Genomic DNA, 20,389 nt, shown 5'->3' on the forward strand with positions numbered 1-20,389 from the left:
TTTGTAAGCTGGCTAACCATCGTACCCTTGAATGTATATGACTCAGCCTAGGCCTACACAACTCAGTCGGAGCTAACTAGTAGCTGAGTAGTTCGGGCTCTGACAGTGGCGTGGCTGAGCTTGCTGTCGAAATAACCGGTAACTAGCTAGTCGTTAAGAAGACTTGTGTTTGTAATCTAGACAAATATTGCTGAAACGTTTGCACGATTGCCACTTGAGGGGTGAGCTGTCACTGTTTGCTAGCGTTGTGTCACAGCTCATAAGCGAGTACACCTCACTCAGGTCCCAGAAGAATAACAACAACCCAAATGCACATCCCTGGTAGAGCTATGCATGCATTCCTCAACTACTGTACAGTCGGACAAGAAGGCTGAAGTGCAGGGTCCTCAATATTACTTACTTTTCCCTGCACATCTCTGTTTCTTCCTAATATGTTCCTTAATAAATATTATTTGATCATTTTTTAAATAAATTGATTACGTCAATACGGTTATGATTTAAAATAAATAGACCTACTTTTCTCTTGTCCTGGTTGCAATTTGTCAAGTTGGCCAAATCATACTACGTGGTCAGCACAAGTAGTCTCGTTTCATTTTCAATTCAGAAACGTCTACTTTATTTTTGATCTGATTCTGGTCTATGGACCATTTAGTTTAGAGTGCAGTGGTTCTCATCATCTTTCGGTTCAGAACTTAAGCCACAGATTTGTATTCAGGCAGTAGGTGTGAGACCTTCTAAGACCACAGGAAATCTTAGGACGAGCCTAAAGCGTATATTGCTGTATCCGTCCTAAATGTGTTGTGACAAAGGGTTAACACTGTGGAAACAAGTGTGAATGCATCTCTGTTTGAAACAGTTAAGCCAACTAGCCTCGGTCAATGTCTAAGCCAATCGTTCAAAACATCCATTCCCCATACCATTCATCTTCTTATTATCCTGAATCTGCTTATCATGATTTTGAACAAAATTCTGCTTCACTGTGGCGTCCCCCACTTAGTCTCAATAGTCTTTCTGCCAGATGTTATCTTGCGTACAGTGCCTTTCTCTGGCCTGCTGAAAGGTTAATCCAGTCATTTTGAGGTACATGTTGAAACTGCTTCTCAAATACAATATATATAATTCTGAGAATGTTTGGCTACCCAGATTGGCTTAGGCATTGTCCAGAGATATTGTCCCCTCCTTTATGCTGATTTGGCTTTGGGATCAAATATCAGCTCAGACAGCATTGACTGACTGGTCTTTGACTGTCAAGTTATTTGACTTCAATTCATTTTCTTCCTTTAAGTAAGAAGTAGGCCCACTACAGCAATTTGTGATATCCCACTTTTCGTTTTGTTTTCTCCTTTTAGATATCAGAATGGTGGACAAGAATATCTACATTGTCCAAGGGGAGATATGTACTGTTGTGGGTGCCATCAAGAGGAATTCAAGGTGGAATACGCACACTCCTTTGGTAAGTTGGCCCGCCATTTGGTAAAGAGAAATTGAGTAATGCATGCATAATTGAGAGAATTTAGGATGGATATGTTAATGGTGAATTCTTAGAAATTCACAGATTTTCACAATTTCAGACTTGGTAGAAGAGAAAGAATTAATCTCAGTTATCGGTAATGCCAGCTGCCAGTGAGGTAGCCCAAGTTGGCATTCACATTAAATGTATGTGAAGTCCAAGAAGGGTTAATATGCCTGCTCTTATGGCACTAAATCCGTCCTACGCTGTAATATGACACATTCAATTCAATCCCAGATTGGAATACCAAATTGAAAACCTGAAACCCTTTACTTTCATACTCTGAAAGATTTTTCCAGAAACAATATATATATAACACACGTGTAAATATTGTTCACATTGTTGCTGGCAACAATTCACTGAGCAGCACCATGGACGGAGGTCAAGTTAGAGATTTTGTGTAATTAATTGAGTCTAGCAACAACTAACAGAAGTTATGGAATTCAGTGTCTCAGCAGACATCTTTAGGCAGCCTGGGTTTTCATCTTAATCTGCGGATAGCTGTTATGTATTATCTGTGATGCGTGTCTTTTAGTTTTTTTTCCTCTTTTTTCTAATCTTTGTAAAGGATGAAGAACAAGATCCATTGCTCAACAGCTTCAGCCACCTGAAGGAGATACTCAACAATATAAAAGGTTGGCCCATCAACAATATAAAAAAATGTTACATCCCATAATTTTGTGTTAAATACAGCAGATGTACGGGCATCATCTATTTTGGTTGTTGCTGTTCCTGAAAAGTATAAACAAAGAACAGCAGCTCTGTGACAGGGTGTATATCCGAGGCGTAGATTTTGCTAATGAGCCTGCTTTTACCTGCTCTTTTCCAACATGAATAACCCTGTTTTATATACTAAGAATAGCTTAGATTAAATTCTATCTGACATTTTAACAAAGATGCTTAATTGTTAACTTCCAAAATTATAGCAGTTCCCATTACTATCTACATCTTGCTAGTAAAGTAGCAGCAATGTAAAATTAGGTCTTAGAGTCTATTTTTCTCTGATCCATGTCTGTAAACACCATACAAAGTGCCTGAAAATATAGGTTCAATGCTTTTTGGATCTTAAAAATATATTCACTCAGCTTCATAGTATGGTAATGTTATAGAAACATTGAAAATAGTAGTACATGCATACAATAGCGGTACCTGATGATAAATCAAAATACAGTCCTCCTTTATATTTGGAAGTAAAGGACAAACCCCAACTCAAAGTTATTCAAACTTGACAGAACTCTCAACATAAAACAACAAGTCCAACATCAGGAATTAATATATTTCAAGCTTCTTGCAGAAACTGACTGGGAGGGATATCTATTCTGCATTCACATGCGCTACTGTTCACGTTTCTGGTGTAGCAGGTTACATTACTGCGCTGACGGGTACTGCACGGATTGAGCACGCTGCATCCCGGTGTAGCAGTGCTGTAAGTGTTAAGCCTTGGATTGTCTCATCCACCCTGAGACAGAGAGGATATGGTGGCACATGAAACTACTCCAAATTCCCAGAAAGACCACCATTCTCCATAAAGGCTGGCAAGGCAAGCTTCACAACAAAAGTCATGTTTTCAATTGAAATTTTTCTTCCTCCAATACATTATATGGATAAACCTCAGTTAGGTGGGACACTGGGGCTAAAGTCATTGAAATTGCATTCACAAAGTACTTTTTTCCTTGCCCAAAGAGTAAGATCATATTTAATCAGGTGTGCAGCAGATTTCCACAGAGAAACGGGCTGGCCTTTTACATTTGTCAATATTATCTCTCCCAATGTCTTACTGTGGGGAGATACTTATTCAGCTTAATCATTTTAAGAAGTCCCATTGAAGCGATATCACTGTTTGTTCATCTTTTAACCAAATGCCTCATAATGAACAAGAGGGCGAAGGTAAATGTTACGGTGAGTTGTGCAAGTGTTCTTCTCTGTAGGAGCTCTGAGGCAGTTGTTGTGAAGGCACTGGGTAAACTGTTTTTCTTGCAGCAGGAAATTTGGTGGAAGTTGGGTATATATTGCATATTCATCTTTTAGTTGCCTTACCTTAATATTGGGCTGACAGTAATCAGTGGTTTGATCACAACATAATAACATTCAACATGATCATTCTCTATTATATTCAGAAGGGACAAATAGAAATAACGGTACTTTTTGGAGCTAGGGTATGTATTTGTTTTAAGCCAGATTCTGAGTTTTTGAGTTTCAGTTGTTTCGTGCCCACTATGTTATATTTGCCTCAATTAACATCAATTCAGGGGAAGATTTTCTTACTCACTAAACTGCAAGGCAACATCATCTTTAGTTCTTTAAATGAGGATGCACCTGTGAGGAAACATGCTACAGCTAGAGGCTCTGTAGAGGATGTGAAGGGTGTGAAGGATTTGTGAACTCTAAGTGCAACTTTATTCCAATCTATACCATACCTACTAGAGTCAATAGTCTTGGTCATGGGTTGGAAGGTTTTATGACTATAGGGTCCGATCGCCCTCCCCTGTCTCTAGCATAAGTCTACATTTTCCTTCCCCTTGCTATCGGCTAAATTAACACACTTTCGACATGGGGTGCTGGGTTGCGTTAATGTCGTTTACAAGCTTAAAAAATCTGAATACAGCCTGTGTTCAGGAGGGAAAAAAGCCCATCTCTAGGAACTTATAGGGTTAACAATAAATGTCCACCCGCTCCCCTGTCCCCCTCTATCACCAGGCATCAGCAGTGATTGATCATCTGGAGTGCCTGTGTGTATTAATGGAGTGGTGCTGGCTGATGGTCGCCGGGCGATCCAGCCAGCTCTGTGGTCAGCCTCTGTGTCGTCATGCCATTGCAATGGCAGTCCTGGCAGCCACAGCCTGCGCCCCCCCCACCCCCCCCCAGGCCTGCGGCCCCAGCCCCAGCAGCAGTAGCAGCCAGTGGAGAGAATACATGGAGGCTGAGGCCACGGTCTCAACCCCCCTCCGGGCGTAGCTAGTGCTCTCTCCAGGGAATGCCACTGCCTTTCTGAGATGGACAGGCACGGCTGCGCCAGGGGCCTGGGAGGAATCCGCCACGCTTCCCTCCCCCTTCCATCCCCTGCCCCCCCAGAACACCAAAGGCCTTGTTAGTGCTCCAGAGCTAGCATCGGGGACCAAGAGTTGTTCTATTATGTTTACCTTTTTGGATTCTAACAGTGCTAGCTGATGTAGTCACATTCTTTCTTGCCAGTTTGTTGAGTTTGAAAAATAAGTTGCCATATTAAAAGTCCTTTAGTTTACCCTTATGTAAATAACTAGTGTTTTATTCTCACTTTTCAGTTTCCCTCTCCTGTGCTCATGTTGTAACTGCATTTATGTTCAAGATAACTGAATTTTTCTATTTCATAATACATTTAGATTTTCTGTCATTTTGTCAAACCCAGGCGATTAATTTTGAGTTTTGCAAACCCACATGCAAATGTGTGTGTGGGGGGGGGGGGTTGTACTGAGCTCTCACTGCCTCCTTGACCCCCAATCTCGTGTGCACTTGGCTCTCTGACACACTATGTCCATGTCTTGATGAGAGATGAAAGTCTGAAGAACCAGATCAAATAACAAGGCCAAAGCCTGAATCTGTGCTTGACAGACTGAACAATGTGTTTTTGTTTTCGCAGCAACACAAACATAAGCTAAATAAGTCCCCCCCCCACACACACACACACCAATATTTCTGTGTGAATTCTTCCGGGTGGGCTGTGTTGTGCTGGTGCTCTGAGGGTCCGCAGCGGCCCAGCTGTCTACTTAATGAAAGCCCAGTAATTCCATTCACACTGTGTATCTTAGCTCCCTCTAACAACAAAAGCCAACCGGCGAAGGAAATGTGGATTATAGTCCCCGAAAGGTTTCTCAGCCACTTTCTCTCTCCTCCGCTGTTAAAGGTTTCTCTCTTCTCCTTCCTCTTGTTCTGTCCAGTGTGATTGGCAGGGCCATGTGCCATGGCAGCAGAGAGTGCAGCTGGATGTATATCATCTGCAATTTTAGTTGGGTAAATATAGCAGAGAGTCTTGTCAAGCAGAGAGATAAATTGTTCTGGGAAAGGAAGTGTTGTCTCCCTCAGAAAAAAATAAAAAAAGTTTTCTACAACTTGTGGAAGAAGGAGGGTTCCTCTTGATTTGGAAACAAAGAGGACACAGTTAGAACAGTTGGGTCAGTGATGGAACACATGCTACCTCGCCCTCACCCCACCTGATCACCCCCCACCCCTTTCCCAAAGTGGAAGTAGGCCCCATATTGCCTCTTTGGATGGGATGTTTGGATCGTACCAAATGCTTAATCTTCCATCACTAAGCTCATTGGACCCATATAATTGAGTGCTTTCCACAGCTTTGCAATCTGCATCAGCGTCTTTAAATTTAAACTGCTTGTTTGCAAACAATAAAAGGCTAGCCCTTTTCCCCACTTCTCTCATAGGAGTTGAGTGACGAGTATTCAAAAACGAAGGAAACGCAGAATAATTAGTTATTTTCCTGCTTAAAACAAGAATCTAAGAATTTAAAAAAATAGGTCTGTATTCTCATCTTTCCAGTCTGTCCTTACACTCAGTATACTATTCTTTATTCAGCTGTAATTGTGGGGTTGCATATATGAGATTGGTTTGCCAGTGCTGTCCACTGGCCAATAAACATCTGTGTAAGTGGACCAGTATATCAGTGATGACAGGGCTAGCCATGTGGCTAATCTCACTGATCTGCACTGGAATTACAAACACAAGGAACTAATAGTGACAAATTAGCGTAGTGACATATTTGGTGTTAGAATACAGTGTAATCCATTAGAGAGTGCCATTAGGTTTGGTAAAATACTCAGAAAGGGTATTATTCCACATGACTTCTTCTATAATAAAGCCTCTAAAGACTTTCATGCGATGTGCCATTCAACAGAATGTTGCTGGGTTGTTGTTGAGCTCTTGCGTTTATCCCTTGAAATTGGCAGGGAAGTATTCCATATATAGGATCCATGTTTAACATCAAACTGACAAATCTGTCTCCATATCCCCCGTGGAATAATTTGTTGGATTTGTCTTATTGGTTGGACATTGGGTAGACTATACCTTTGAGAGATGAGAGGCAGAGAAGAGAAGTCCAGGGTAAACACACAGATTCATTCAATTGTCTCTCTCTCCCCATCTCCTTTGTCTATCATTCTCCTATACTACCTTTGTTATGCACAAGTCGGTCTCATCTTTTTAAATCTCTAAATCTTTTTTTTCCCCTCATTCCCCCACCCCTCCTCTCCCTTACAGCGAAGGTCAGAATTTTGACAAGTCTGCAGAGAAAGCAGTCAGCCTAAATCCCCTCATTTTTATTCATACAAATACAGGTTTAGAGATTCCTACACCCACAAGATCCAAAGCCAGAGCGTCCTTTTGACTGACAGTTCTTTCCCTTTTTTTCCCCCAACACTAACGAAATTCACAAGCACACCTCTAATTGACTGGAATCACCAGAAAGGCACCAGTGGTTGATATCAGGGAGCATGGTAGTGGAACACAGAATGAATGTCGTAGTGGATGATTTGATCACTCGTGACCTTTCCAATAATTATATCGCCGTCCCTGACCAAAGGACAACACAGAGGTAATTTGCTTTGACTGGCATAATTAGGCAAGCGAGCACATTTTATTCATGTTATTTTTGTCTAAAACACATTGTGTCCATGGTGATTGAATTCTTTTTACTGTTTTGTTTTGTACATATATGTTTATATTTTTGCACATGCATTCACTATGTAAATAGTTTGCTGTGCAGGCCTAGGCTATTTGTGACATTATCCATGAAATCTCACGGTATGTATATACAGTACCTTATATATGCTTACAACCTCACCTCATTGTAATGTCTTTTCCATCAGTTAGAAGAAACACACACACACACACACACACACACACACACACACACACACTTGACCTTGAAGTGTGTGTGTGTGTGTGTGTGTGTGTGTGTGTGTGTGTGTCTGTCTCTTGGCCTCACAGCTGTGCCCAGGCAGCCACAGCCAGGCCTCTGAGGGTCGCAGCCTGTGCACGTGGGAACCTAGTCTTTTAGCCCCCCCCCCCGTGCTCCTCTGCCACCCGATATCCGCACATATATCATACCCAATTGAACCGGCAGAATGCAGTTGGCAAAAGCTGAGTAAGAAGAAGAGCAATAATTCATATCGCTCAGTCACTTATGCAAATATGTTTACTCACAAAGGCATTTTGCCTCTGGAGATTTGGCCCTGTGTGAACTTCATTGCATATCCACAGTGTTGCCCCATTACCTTATGCTTTTACCAGTGAGATTATGAGCAGAGTTACATTTTTTCTCTCAGCCCCAGCTTTGAAGTTATTTTTATTGCTCAGTTGAAAGCCAATCATTTGAAAGGGAGATGTTGACACCCCAGTTAATACCTGGGTAGAGTTCCATTGGCCTACATATTATATTAAATTTCTTTACCATAGTATGTATCTAGGATTAATCCACTGTACCACTACGTAAAGAAAATTAGATATGGCTTTGGAGATTTTATATTAATTCAAGTTGCTTGTATTCGTGTCCTAACCCAAACCCTATCCTGTAAGGCACATGCATTTCCATTAACCTCTGTGCTATACTTGGGACCCAAAGATAGGGGGAACCTTTTACTCTTTCACTGAATGTCAGAGAAACGTGGTTGGCAAGTCAGACCTGTAGTTACAGCAGTGTTTGACCCTGTGAGGAATTTACAACTGCTGTTCCCTGAGGAGTGAGGCTTCCTTTCCATTGCTCCAAAACTCGAGACCCTGGTTTCCATTACAGAACGATAAGTGTCCTGTCCACCACTTCTCCCAACCTTTCATCCGTCCCCGTCCAGGGAAAAGGTGGAACGCTTAGCACCCTGCCAGTGTTAATTCCCTCATCCGGATAGGGACGGGGACATTGAGAGGGTTAAACTTCTCTAGGAGCAAGTACTCAAGCCTTAATTCTTAGGCACTTGGTTTAGTTTATCGGTTGACTGTCAAGCCTAAGGAACGGCACAACCTAGTAAAACGTCTCACAATATGTCATAGGCCCACATGTAGTACAGAAGTGATCACATAGAGACAACATAAAGTGGGCCAGTGTGGTTTATGTGGGTGCAGTGGCCCAGGTTTTTGGTCCACCTGTTGTGAAAGCGCCCATCAAATCAGGCATGATGAATCTGGGGTGGGGGTCCCCTCCCCAGACAGGCGGCCACCTAGCGCTGGTTAGTAGCTGTAAATCTGGCCAGTTAACGGAGCCCTAACCGGGGACTGACAGGCAGGGCTTAGGCCCGGTGTGAAGAGGGGATGCAACTGTTGTCCTGTTTCAGAGCCTCTCAACAATGTGCTGAGTGGATGGAGAGTCCCAGCAGAGGGCCATTAATCATACTGGCCCGGGGGTCTGTGGGGGGGCAGGGGGGGTGAAGAGGGTAAGAGAGGCGGGGGCGGGGGGGGTGGGGGCATGGAGGATCCGGATGTGCTGACAGAAACAGAGGGCAAGATGGGAGCAAAACAAACCAGCCCCTGTGAACCGTGAGAGAAGGAGGGGTGTAGCGGGGTGGAAGGGGGCAAGGGTACACTCTCTGGACTTATTCCAGCAAGGTTAAGCAAAGAAGAGAGGAAGGTAGTGGAGAGGAGAGTTGCCCCCACTCCTGGAAGTCTGCTTCAGACCACTTGATGATGGGGCCACTCCCTACAACCCAGCTTTGAAGACTTGGAGGGAGACATTGTTTGAATGTCTCTCTTTAGCAACCTGTACTCAAGTGTACAATTCTAAATATCATGTTATGGTAATTTGAATGTCTGAAATTCTTTGCCTCTAAAAAGTCTTCTTTGACTGAAGATAGATGGTATGATTTGGTAACCACTCCCAACCTGTAAAAACATATGTTTCTAACCCCAGACTAAGTTTGTTACTGGTAGTCAGACCCTATGTAGCTCATTGAGAAGCAAAGGCACACAAGTATACAGCTTTTGTTTTAACATTGCCGTCATCCCCCACCAGTGCACCACATGATTATGAGCAAACATGGCTGGTTAATTACTTTTTGCCAACTGCATTAATAATGACCTGACACAAACAGCAATGGCCCAGGTTTTATGATTGTTCTTTTTTCGATGTTTTTTATTTGAATGTATTTTCAGAGAGAAGATTGATCTTACCAACCATTTCAATTAGTTTCGTTCTAATATGATGAAATACTGTCAGTACATATAGCTACCAAACATTTGGGTGAAGGTGGCATTAATTAGTCTGGTTCCAGCCTAGAGAAAATGCATCTGCGGAGGCGGCTCTGTGGGGTCCTCCTCATACCTGTAGCTTTAGCTATGGCCCACAGAGTCTAGAATGAATCTGTTGAGGTCAGGTCTAGGCCTACCTAATGTCATCTGTGAACCAATGCAGAGGATTTAGTGTTTTCAAGTCTGCTACCTGGATTGTGTTTTAATGTTCTGTTAAGCATATTCTTATGAGGTGGTAATTGGGCTCAATGTGGGGCAGATCTAAGCAGCCCCCCCCTCCCCTTTGTTCACCCTGGAGGTAATGGGTTCTAAGTTCAGTGTTGCTTTAATGACTTTAATGACACTGTGAGCTAAGAACATTAATAAAGCGGGGGGTATTAAGGTGGGGTTTGAGACATTTCAACACCTCGGCCTTCTGCGCCAGTCCCCGCTGGAAGTCCGCTCTAAAAACAACCCTGTGGCCCGCGCGTGGTGACACTTTGATGGGCCGAACAGCATTTTCCAGATTGACAATACAACCCGGTATTGACAATTTTTGGAGGTGCCAAGTGTTCGCTTTCATTGTGTAAATGAGCTTGTGGCTATGTTTAGCCCTGACACAAGGCTGGAGCCATTTCTGTCAAGAGGCCCCCAGAATTGTGTTTGTGGCCCACAGTTTAGCCTCACGGACAACATTTTTGTTCACCTTTAATTAGACATTTTGAAGCAGGTCACTTTCAGTGTGATGTAATTTGCATAGTTGATGGGGGGGGGGGGGGGCTCCCAGTTTATGGCAATCCCAATAAATCTCATGGGTGCCTGGTCAAAGAGGGGATCAGTGTTTGAGTTTAACCACATTGTGTTAGATTATTGTTTCTGAAGTGTAGATTAGTATGGTATAGGTCTATATTGTACACCTACTAAATTCCTGTATTAGATTATAGGTTATAGCCTATTATATTTTGGCTCATTCAATTCACTTACAGATGTCCTAGTCGAAATGACCTTGTCCCTTTACCTTTTTGATTTTAGCCCTATCCTATAGAAAAGCTAGTTTAAAGTCTACTTCACCCAAGATGTAGACTATAGCCTAAATACAATAAGGGTGATTACCTAAAGTAGTTTCACAAACATTTTTCATGGCGTTCACTGTTAAAAGATGCTTTGTTTGAATGGCTCTAAGTTGTGTCTATTCTCTAACACTCCAGGTGTAAGTTATGGTTACATGAGGTCAAGAACACAACCATCTGAAAACAACCCAACATAATAAAGTCTAAGCACGTGGATGTCAGGGGTTGGAGTTAGGGGCTGGCTTGTCCTGTCAGGGGTCGTTATGTGGATAGTGCATAATTCAGTCCCCGTAATGTATTCCCCTTCATTCTTATGGCGTCTGCTGCATAGCCAATGCCATTCCTTGTTGTAAAACGTGTTTGTCACCGCATGGACAAATATAGGCTCTTTAACATTAACACTTTGACACAGCACTATGATTCTGTATTGAAAGTTATGTACGGTAGGAGGTGCTTCTGTGAAATGCATTCAATCGTTCACTATATTGCTCAAAATAATCGACACATCAGTAAGTTGTTTACAGCAATTTTACAATGGAAAGTCAGAAATATAGCTGGCTACTGTCTGTAGCGGTCAGGATAATCTTTTCAGCAGGGCAGAAAAGCTTTAGAAATCAAACTGCATACTCCACTAGCTGTGGAAGCAGCCCTCCTACTATAGGGTCTTGGGGAGGCAGGAGGCGGGGAGGTGCGGGGGGGTGTTTTGTTGTTGTAGAAAATAAGGGCCGATATTAGTATTGCGGGAGGCACTGTCTTGCTTGTGTGGCGCTCTCATCCTTAAGCCTTGGGCGTCCCAGTGCGAATCCCAGACTGCCTTGATGGACTGGGTTAATAAACCCCCCTGCAGACAGACACACACACACACACACACATGCACGCGCGCTACACACACAGCTGCTTGTTATTTCATGCCCCGTAAGGGTTCTGTGACCGAACATTCTAATACACATATCCAATTAGATAAGCTTTGTAATTGCTTTGCACATTAGTTTCAAACTGTGATTCTCACACACATATACATACTATACACACTTGCACTGGTACATTCAATACAAACATTTTATTTTTCTTGTCAGTCTGTAGAGATTGTGAATAAGGCATTTTTAGAGTGTCTACATTATTCTTAATTTCCGAATTGTACTACATTGTTGTACCCAATTTCGGATTCCACAGTTCCTGGACTGGAGAATAAGATTTTTGTATGGTTTGAAAACCAGGTCAATATACCCCACTTTAATCTGTACATTTTGGGAATATACCCCATTTTCATCTATACATTTTGGGAAATTCCCTTTATTGTTGTCTTTTGAACACCCAATTCAGTTCCCATAAGAGACTAATGTCCTGTTTGCCTGTTTGTTGAGTCTTCCAGAATTACATTATGGCAACTTATGCGTGATGGGGGTGAGGTGGGAAGGGGGTTAAGATCATCGCCTTGTTCACTGAACATGCCAAAAGCGTTACTCGATTACACTTCAATGGAATCACCTGACAAAACTCTAGAGCACATCCATAGGGTTGTCAACCCCCCTCCTGTTTCGGCATGGAACAGAGAGCACTGGCAAAAGGCAACAGCCTCCAAGTGGACGCCTGGAATTAAAAAAAGACAACCTATTTCTGGGCTGCAGCTGGGGGTTTTGAAAGGAGTGTTTGCTGTAAAGGTGACATGGGTCAAAACTTTCTTGTCGGGGGGGATGATTGGGGCGGGGGGGTTTGGCGGCAGAGAGAGGGGGACAGGCGCGCGGTTGGCGGGGATGATAAAACAACTGCCAGCGTTTCAGGGCATAAATATTGAATCGAAAAGAGGTGACGTGCGGCCGGCGTGTTTTAAACCTGTTGACGCGTCCCTTCTTAAATAGAATGGGATCAGCGCCGCCGATTACAAATTTTAACAAAAGCTGGGCTGCTGACAGGGGAGGGAGACGGCCAGGCCGGGCGGCCCGCTGCAGCTGACCAGGAGACATGCTAACAACCTCGGACAACAAGGAGGTGTTGATTGGTCTGAAAGCAAAATAGACCTGCCGATATACTGTCAGTCTCTCTCTCTCTCTCTCTCTCTCTCTCTCTCTCTCTCCCCCCCTCCCTCTCCCCTGTCTCTCTCCCTGTCTCCCTCTCTCTCTCTCATACTAGTATGGCGCACCCTTAGCTGATGGATGTTGCTCGGACATTGACATGCTAGGAAAGGAGGGAAGAGTGGGATGTTGGAGTAAGGTACCCTAAGGAGACACTAGAACTGGGGAAACAGTATATTTGAGCCTTTTTTAATAGATTTATTTTTTACTGAGATGTGATGCCAGTTGGCCTCAGATGAGTAATGTAAGCTAGGTTCAACATGGCCTGAAAATATGTTTTCCAAATGTTGCCATGCTAAGCCATTTTCACATCAAGCATGTGAGCATTTCCCTTGTTGTGTTTTTGTTGTGGAACGAAGAACATAGTAGTGGATCAAAATATATTTTTCCTCGCTGTGTCTGTTAGTCCTTAATACCATTCAAATAAATTCAGTAGAGTTGAAAAAGGCATAAATAAGAGGGGTGATGCCCTATTCATTTAAATTGGGAAGTCCACTTTTCTAAAGTAACCCCTATTCATAAAATTATTGCACAACATATCGTCAACTTATGATATGCATATATTTGTAACTTAAATGTGCCTTATTAAACACTATTAAGCAGGGGTGTCTAAACCATGGTCTGCAGGCCAAGATTGTTTATGGTGGCGCCGGTTATAAAGGTTTAGGCTGGAGACGGTTTGGTCTAACCATTTTTTCCTGTGATGCTGAGAGGCTGCTCTACCGTGATACTGTGATCTATGTCCAGATATTAAAATGTCCTTTCTGAAAACAGGAAAGATGGTCTTTTCAGATAAACATGTCTTTTGTTGCTCTTAGTTTTGTTTTCATGAACTTTGCAATGTCTCTTTACTTTTTGTCAAATTACCTCAAAACCTACTTCCTTCAACTTGAAATTCATTTGCCAGACCTTCTTTTATTGAAATATGGAAATAATTTCCATTCATTTTAATTAATATAAAGCCCATGAAGTTCCTACATTTTTCACACCTGGCCCTCAGTTAATTTTTTGTACACCTCTGCTCTTAGTTGTTGATGTAGTGAAAAGCAGCATGAGATAAACTCAGATTAGATGTGTTTATTGCAGGTTAATCCCTGTGTGAGAGAGGTATGGGGCTCCAACTACAGTTCCTCCTCCTCTTAGCCAGAGCAGGGCCTGTGTGCACAAGGCAGTCTCCAGCCATCCCAGCTATGCACATAAGCCTGTGTTGGTTTTAAACTGTAAAAATGCCTGCTAAACTGGCAGGAGTAGAGCAGGTTATGAGTGGTGAAATGCTGTTCCTGAATTTATGACCTGGGAACACTTGTGGAGTACTGTAGCAGTGCGTCTTGTTTCTGGGGAGGGGGGAGGGGGACTGAGGTCAGGGGGGAACTGAACTTGTGAACCAGTGGACAGCACTGTTACTGTTGAGTCAAGTATAGGTCAGACTAATCCAGGGCTCAAAGCACAGATTCCTCTGAACTCAACAGCACAGATGTATAGGTCTTCTCTTTATATAGAAGCCCTGCACAGTGACGTTTTTCTCCACTCATCTAAGGAAAATAAATGTGTTGAAAAGAATACTAGAGTGACTGTTTGTACAGTGTTAACAGGTAGGCCTAATGGTATGCAAAAGGGTATATAGGCAATCCAGCCGGTGGTGCAGGTAGGAAAGAGAAGAAAGATGTATAATGAAATGCCAGTTTGACCTCACTTAACACTAAGTTTCCCCTATACCTTTTGAAGTAACTCTGTAATTTCTCTAGTAATAACATTAGGCCTATATTAATTTGTTGTTACATTTAGTAGACTAATTGCTTTGTAAATGCATATTAATGGAGTCGAGTAGTTTGTGTTAACACAAGTGGAATAAGTACTTCCTTATTTCACTTTTGTAATAACATAAACCGCTCAATTCCATATAACGTAGTAAGCTAATTACTATATAACAACATATAAAATGTTGCTACTAACTACAGTAATGATGTTGTTATTATAGGCATAGGGACAACTTAATTTTAATAACTAGGCCTTACCATTTTTATTACTGTTAGACAAACTGTTATATCGTAGTTTGGTTGCTCAATGTCTCATTCAGGTTATTCAATCTTAGTGTGTTACTTGATACAGTTCAAGAACAATGTAAATATATTTTGGTCTGCATTACCATTTGCCATGTTTATATGTCAGACATTTATGCCATTGTTTCAGCCTTGAGCCACAGATGTACAGCTGCATAGAGGATAATCCATTCGATTCAGCTACCCCTCAACAGATGCGCTAGGCCATTATAGGACACATTGAAGAGGGATCATGTCTAGGGAAATAGAAGTTATGACAGGTATTCTCAAGTAGTCACACAGTTGATGAGTGACTTGCATTTAGTCTTGTCTGTCCTTTATTAAGAGTATTGGGAGTGCATCATTGTACGAATGCAGTATCATGTGGTGTCAGGAGAGAAGAGATGAATATATGTGGGTCATGTTTAGCCAACGACCCATCACATTACTCGCCACAGAGAGATGCCCCACCTTTGTCTCCATTCGTTTGACAGATCACGTCTCTTACACGTGTGTGTGTGTGTGTGTATATACACACACTACACTACACACGCACACCCCCACCCACGGCCATTTTCTTTAAAGGTGACAAAAGGCATTGCCAATTGTTTTTCTGTTTATCAGAGGTGACATGACCAGTGGCGCAAGGGGGCGAGGAGGCCCTGTGTTGCCATAGCTAAATATACATCCCTGACAGCTCCATAATAGGTTCCAGGAAGTTCAGTGGAAAATAAAAACAAAGCAACATTTCTAGCTGATTGCCTTTGAAAGGCCGTTTTTCCTTGCTGAATGGGAAAAATGTGGACTTCAGCATTCCATGGCAGTGATGCCAGTCGGATCGGATAGGCGCAGCCTTGCGTGTGCAGAATGGGCAGGGCTCGATGGAGACGCAGCACGCTGCAGAAACCCACTTTATGGGAACGAATTCTGCCGCGGGTTTGAAAAAGCAAACATCAACAAATGGGGAAAATACAGAGATGATATGTGCAATCCATATCCCTAAAATGGGCGATTTGATATCCCCATTTTAGAGGCTGGTTGAGCTTTTAGTGCTTTAAACCTGATATAGGCTTAGTTTTGAAACTATTGATGTATCAGTGCTGACAATTTTTCACTTTGTTTCTAAAGTTGGACAAGTGGGAGTGTGAGTGAGTGTGAGGAGTTCTATTTTGTGGTTTGGAGCTAATCCTTTTAAAGGCTGTAATGTAAGCAACGTTGTTTTAACGTTTTGCTCTGCGATCCACATGATATATCATAGCAAGTTACTAAATTGGTTGGCAACAAGATATCTCTCAGAAACACTGTTTTTTTATGTCCCATTATTTTGAAGTAGATAAGGACAAACCATTGGCACACTTTTACTTTGCCTAAAGAAAAACAATCCAAATCTGTTAGTATTTTAAAGCATTTTTTTCTGGATCAGGACATTTTGTGGTATTCAACCCAAACTGGAAACAATCCAACTCCAGAAACCCTTGTAGGTTCTGTTATCATGTTGAATGTCTACACTCTGTATTCTGCTCAAGTAAAGTCTGCTAGAGTTCTAGTGAGCTTAAGGGCCTGATGGTAAATTCAAAGGCTAGATGGCATTGGATCTTCAACTCAAGCAGCTCTGCAGCTGACAGGGCGGAAGGTAGAAGAGACGATAGAAGAGGCTACAAATTGTAGGAGCGAGAATAGCTCTCTGTTAGTATGTTTTTGCTCCTCGACATTCTTGTGTGAGAGCAGACCCAAGTGTTTACAAACACCTAGCCCGACGTTGCTGTCAAAGCAGAATTTTGTCATGAATTCATAAAGATAATGCACTTGCTGGATCCAATCCCATTTGCTCAGCTGTCTGACATTACCCTGTAGTATCTTGGAGCCACTTAACACAGCCCGGTTTAAAATTACTGTACTTCTGGCAAACTGCCGCAGTATTAGACTGAAACGCCAATTTTGTCAACTGTGTTTGTATTCCTTTTTTCCCCTCTTTTTTTCTCCTATGCGTCTCCGGTTTACTTAAATTATGTGCTGAGAGATGTTTTATGACAAACAGCAAGCCCCAGGGAAGTGCACTTTATACATCACTAGACCGGGGCTGCCATGTGAACTGCCATAGTGATTCAGTTTTTTTCTCCTCAACATCTCAGCCGGCCTTCTGCACAAATGCTGAGGAAATAAAGAAACTTGAAGGATCCTGTCTCCTGTTGGAAAGCTGTAGGAACGTGTGCAGTGTTGTCTCTATCCCCCCATTGTGGCAGGGGTAAGGGGTATAGCTCATGCCAAGAGCCTCGCTGCGGGGCAGTGGGCCATATATCGTGCCCTCTCACCCCCTCTACCCAGCCCTTGGCCCCTGCATTTCCCCAAAGCCGGTTACAGTATCTCAGACATGTGGACCCACAGGGGAGTAATTTATGACAGTTGTCGCCTTGGTCTGCTAAGCCGGCCAGGGGCATCTCCAGCCTCTCTGAGCGGGACATTTCAGAGTCCCAGTGGGGATAAACCCGATAGGCTTTAATGTTTCCCCACCATGGAGCCCATGTGGCATCGTAGGACAGAAATGTCCCCCACAAGCCTCTGTTGTCTAAAGTCACCATCCGTTTCCATGGAGAAGGGAGCTGCCCCATATGAAGGCTACGTGACACGTTTGCTGGGATGCAACGTACGTGTCTTTTGAGAGCATGAAACATTAACTTATGAAATCTTGCATTTAGTCAGATGCACGTCATGGTAATGGATTTTTGAGGTCTTGATATACTTAGAATATAGCCATATTCTAATATACTTAGAATAATGTTACTACTGGGGTTGACTGTGACCCATTCACCCATCATCCCTGTTGCTCTGTAAACTTGTATAAGGTGCCTCTAGCAGAGCAAGGTTAAGGGTGTAGTGCTGCACGGAGTCAGCTTTTTCCCTGGGCTGCAGAGGCTTTTAGCTCTGTGTGCCGAGTCCTGGCCTCTGTTTGTTTGGGTGTTTATTCCAGCTGTACAGAGCACAGGGCTAGCCAGGGGGACATTTCATCTGTGCGCCCTAGACTGGCTAAACAGTTCACAGGAGAATGATAGCGAGAGCAATAGTGCAATTGGCTAGTCCTCTCTCCACGGACACCAGCATGTGAAAGCACCTCATTAATGTGCTTTTGCTCAGTTTAGGACCTGACTAACTGGCTGTGGGTGGGGGCACGGCGGTCCGTTGTCCTCTCGACCCACCCACCCCTTCAGCCAACGGTAAACTGAAACAGACAAGATTAGTATTAATCCCTCTTAATGCTGCGGCTCATAATATAGTCATTAGGTGACTTGAGACTAAGCCTTCCTACCTAACTGCTGCGATTTATTAAACACACACGGAGGATTTGCTGTCAATGCTGGCCGGGTATAAAGAGCGCATCACGTCTAAATACAGTGGTATCAGACTATTAATACTGATGAAGCTCTGTGTGAATGGCTACATTCAAATGAGGGGCTTGGGCTGAGTAAGCGGCAGGGATGAAAAGAATGAGTGGCTATCAACTGAATCATGTTTTCCTCTGTTGTCTTCATTAGCATGCTACACACTGTCATACCTGCAGCTCAAACTGCATGGTATTTTTGTTCTTTTTGGTCTCGAGCCATCTATACCAGTTAGCGCAGTATGTCTGGAAATAATGGATCCAGCTTTTGAGAACTTGGAGAAGGGAGAAAATGAATCTTCCGGCGAGGGTCTTCTACAGACAGACACCTCTTCTGACAAATCACAATCACAACAATCAGAGTTTTGCTAGGTGGGGCTCCTTAGGTTTATTTATGTAGCCACTGCTAATAGAAGTATTTTCTAACTAAAAAACAATAGCCAAAGTCAATATACCATTAATTAGCATTTTATATTTGCCAACATTTTTGATTTCCCAAAATTATCACAAAGTATCTGAAAACACTCAATACCTGACTTTGAGATAATTTGGATGAGTGTGAGCACTGTCATCCAATGGTTTTTGGTTAGAAAGTGCTAATATTAGCGGATTTTGGCAGTGACTACATAAACAAGAGTGGATTTAAGGAAACTGCATGGCTCCAGACTAAACTTCATTTGGTGCCACCAGCACATGATTTAGTTGCACCAAAATGAATTAAAAGATTAGTAGGCTAATCATCTTATTGATATATATTTGATTTGATTTCTATATGATTTGTCTTGGCATACAATGCCCAGCGTCAGTAATGGGACAGTAAAGCATTTTTTCCCCCCATTATCTTGGTTTTATACTCCAAAAATTTGAAATCAAATTATTTGTTTATATTGGTTTCACCATTTAGAAATGCAAAAAACTAGTTCAGGGCACCAAAAGTGATAATTGGTGACAATTGGCTTGGCAGGTGTTTCTGGTTCGTCAGGTGTATTCTGTCACATCATTTGTGCAGGAATAAGAGAGCTGTCAATGTCTACTATTGATTCTAGGCTTTGTATTTGCCTTTGGAGTCTGCTAATGGTGTCTGTGAACATGAGGACAAAAGAGGTGTCAGAAATATAGCCAAAACCTTAGGCTTACCAAAATCCAGAGTTTGGAACACAATTTTGGAACATCATATAAAAATAAAAAATAAAGTACTGGTGAACTCAGCGATCACAAACTGGCTGGTAGGCCAAGGAAGACTTCTACAGTTGATGACTGAAGAATGCTCATCATAATTAAGAAACCCCCCAAAACAACTGTCCCACAGATCAGGAACACTCTCCTGGAGGTAGGCGTTAGTGTGTCAGAGACTACCATCCGCAGAATACATTGCCAGCTGAACTACAGAGGCTTCATTGCAAGGAGCAAACCACTAGCTACAGTTTGCTAAAAATTACCTAAAAAACCTACAAATGTCTGGAAAAAGGTCTTGTGGACAGATAGGATGAATATTATCATATACCAGAGTGATTGCAAGTGGAAAGTTTGGTGAAAAAAGGATCTGCCCAAGATTTACAGCATACCACTTCATCTGTGAATCATGGTGTAGGGGGTGTTATGTTTGGGGCATGTATAGCTGCCACTAGAACTGCCTCACTTGTCTTAATTGATGATGTAACTGCTGACGGCAGCAGCAGAATATAATCTGAAGTGTACAGAAACATCTTGTCTGCTCAAGTACAAGCAAAAGACTCAGCTATACAGTAAGACAATGACTCAAAACATACTGCCATAGCAACTAGGGAGTATTTCAGGGCCAAATAGTGGAAAGGTCTTGATCGGCCAAATCAATCAGATTTAAATCCAATTGAACATGCATTTAATTTCCTGATCTTAAGCAATAAGACCTAAAAACAAACAACAACTGAAGAAGGCTGCAGTACAGGCCTGGCAGAGCATCACCAGAGAAGATACCCAGCGTCTGGTGGGGTCAATGGGTCCCAGACTTCAGGCAGTTATTGATGCAAATCATTGTCGACCAAATACTAAACATGACTGCTTAATTTGGACATTATATGAATCTGTCCCATTATGGTGTCCTGAAATAGGAGATTTAAAAAAAATGTTTATTTTCTCAGTGG

At 42.5% G+C, this 20,389-nt stretch overlaps 1 protein-coding gene across 7 annotated transcripts in view; it reads left to right on the plus strand.

Annotated features, from left to right (window-relative positions):
• The window catches only part of gbf1 (golgi brefeldin A resistant guanine nucleotide exchange factor 1), a 71,357-nt gene that overhangs the window by 1,303 nt on the left and 49,665 nt on the right, over nucleotides 1–20,389 (plus strand). For all 7 annotated transcript variants that reach the window (XM_083695784.1, XM_083695786.1, XM_083695787.1 and 4 more), the window contains exons 2-3: nucleotides 1,350–1,453; nucleotides 2,079–2,145. In XM_083695784.1, the coding sequence (XP_083551910.1) occupies nucleotides 1,358–1,453; nucleotides 2,079–2,145 (163 nt within the window). In that variant the 5' untranslated portion in view covers nucleotides 1,350–1,357. The remainder of the gene's footprint in view (nucleotides 1–1,349; nucleotides 1,454–2,078; nucleotides 2,146–20,389) is intronic.

Source organism: Argentina silus, assembly GCF_951799395.1.
Source record: "Argentina silus genome assembly, chromosome: X".
Lineage (NCBI taxonomy): Eukaryota > Metazoa > Chordata > Actinopteri > Argentiniformes > Argentinidae > Argentina > Argentina silus.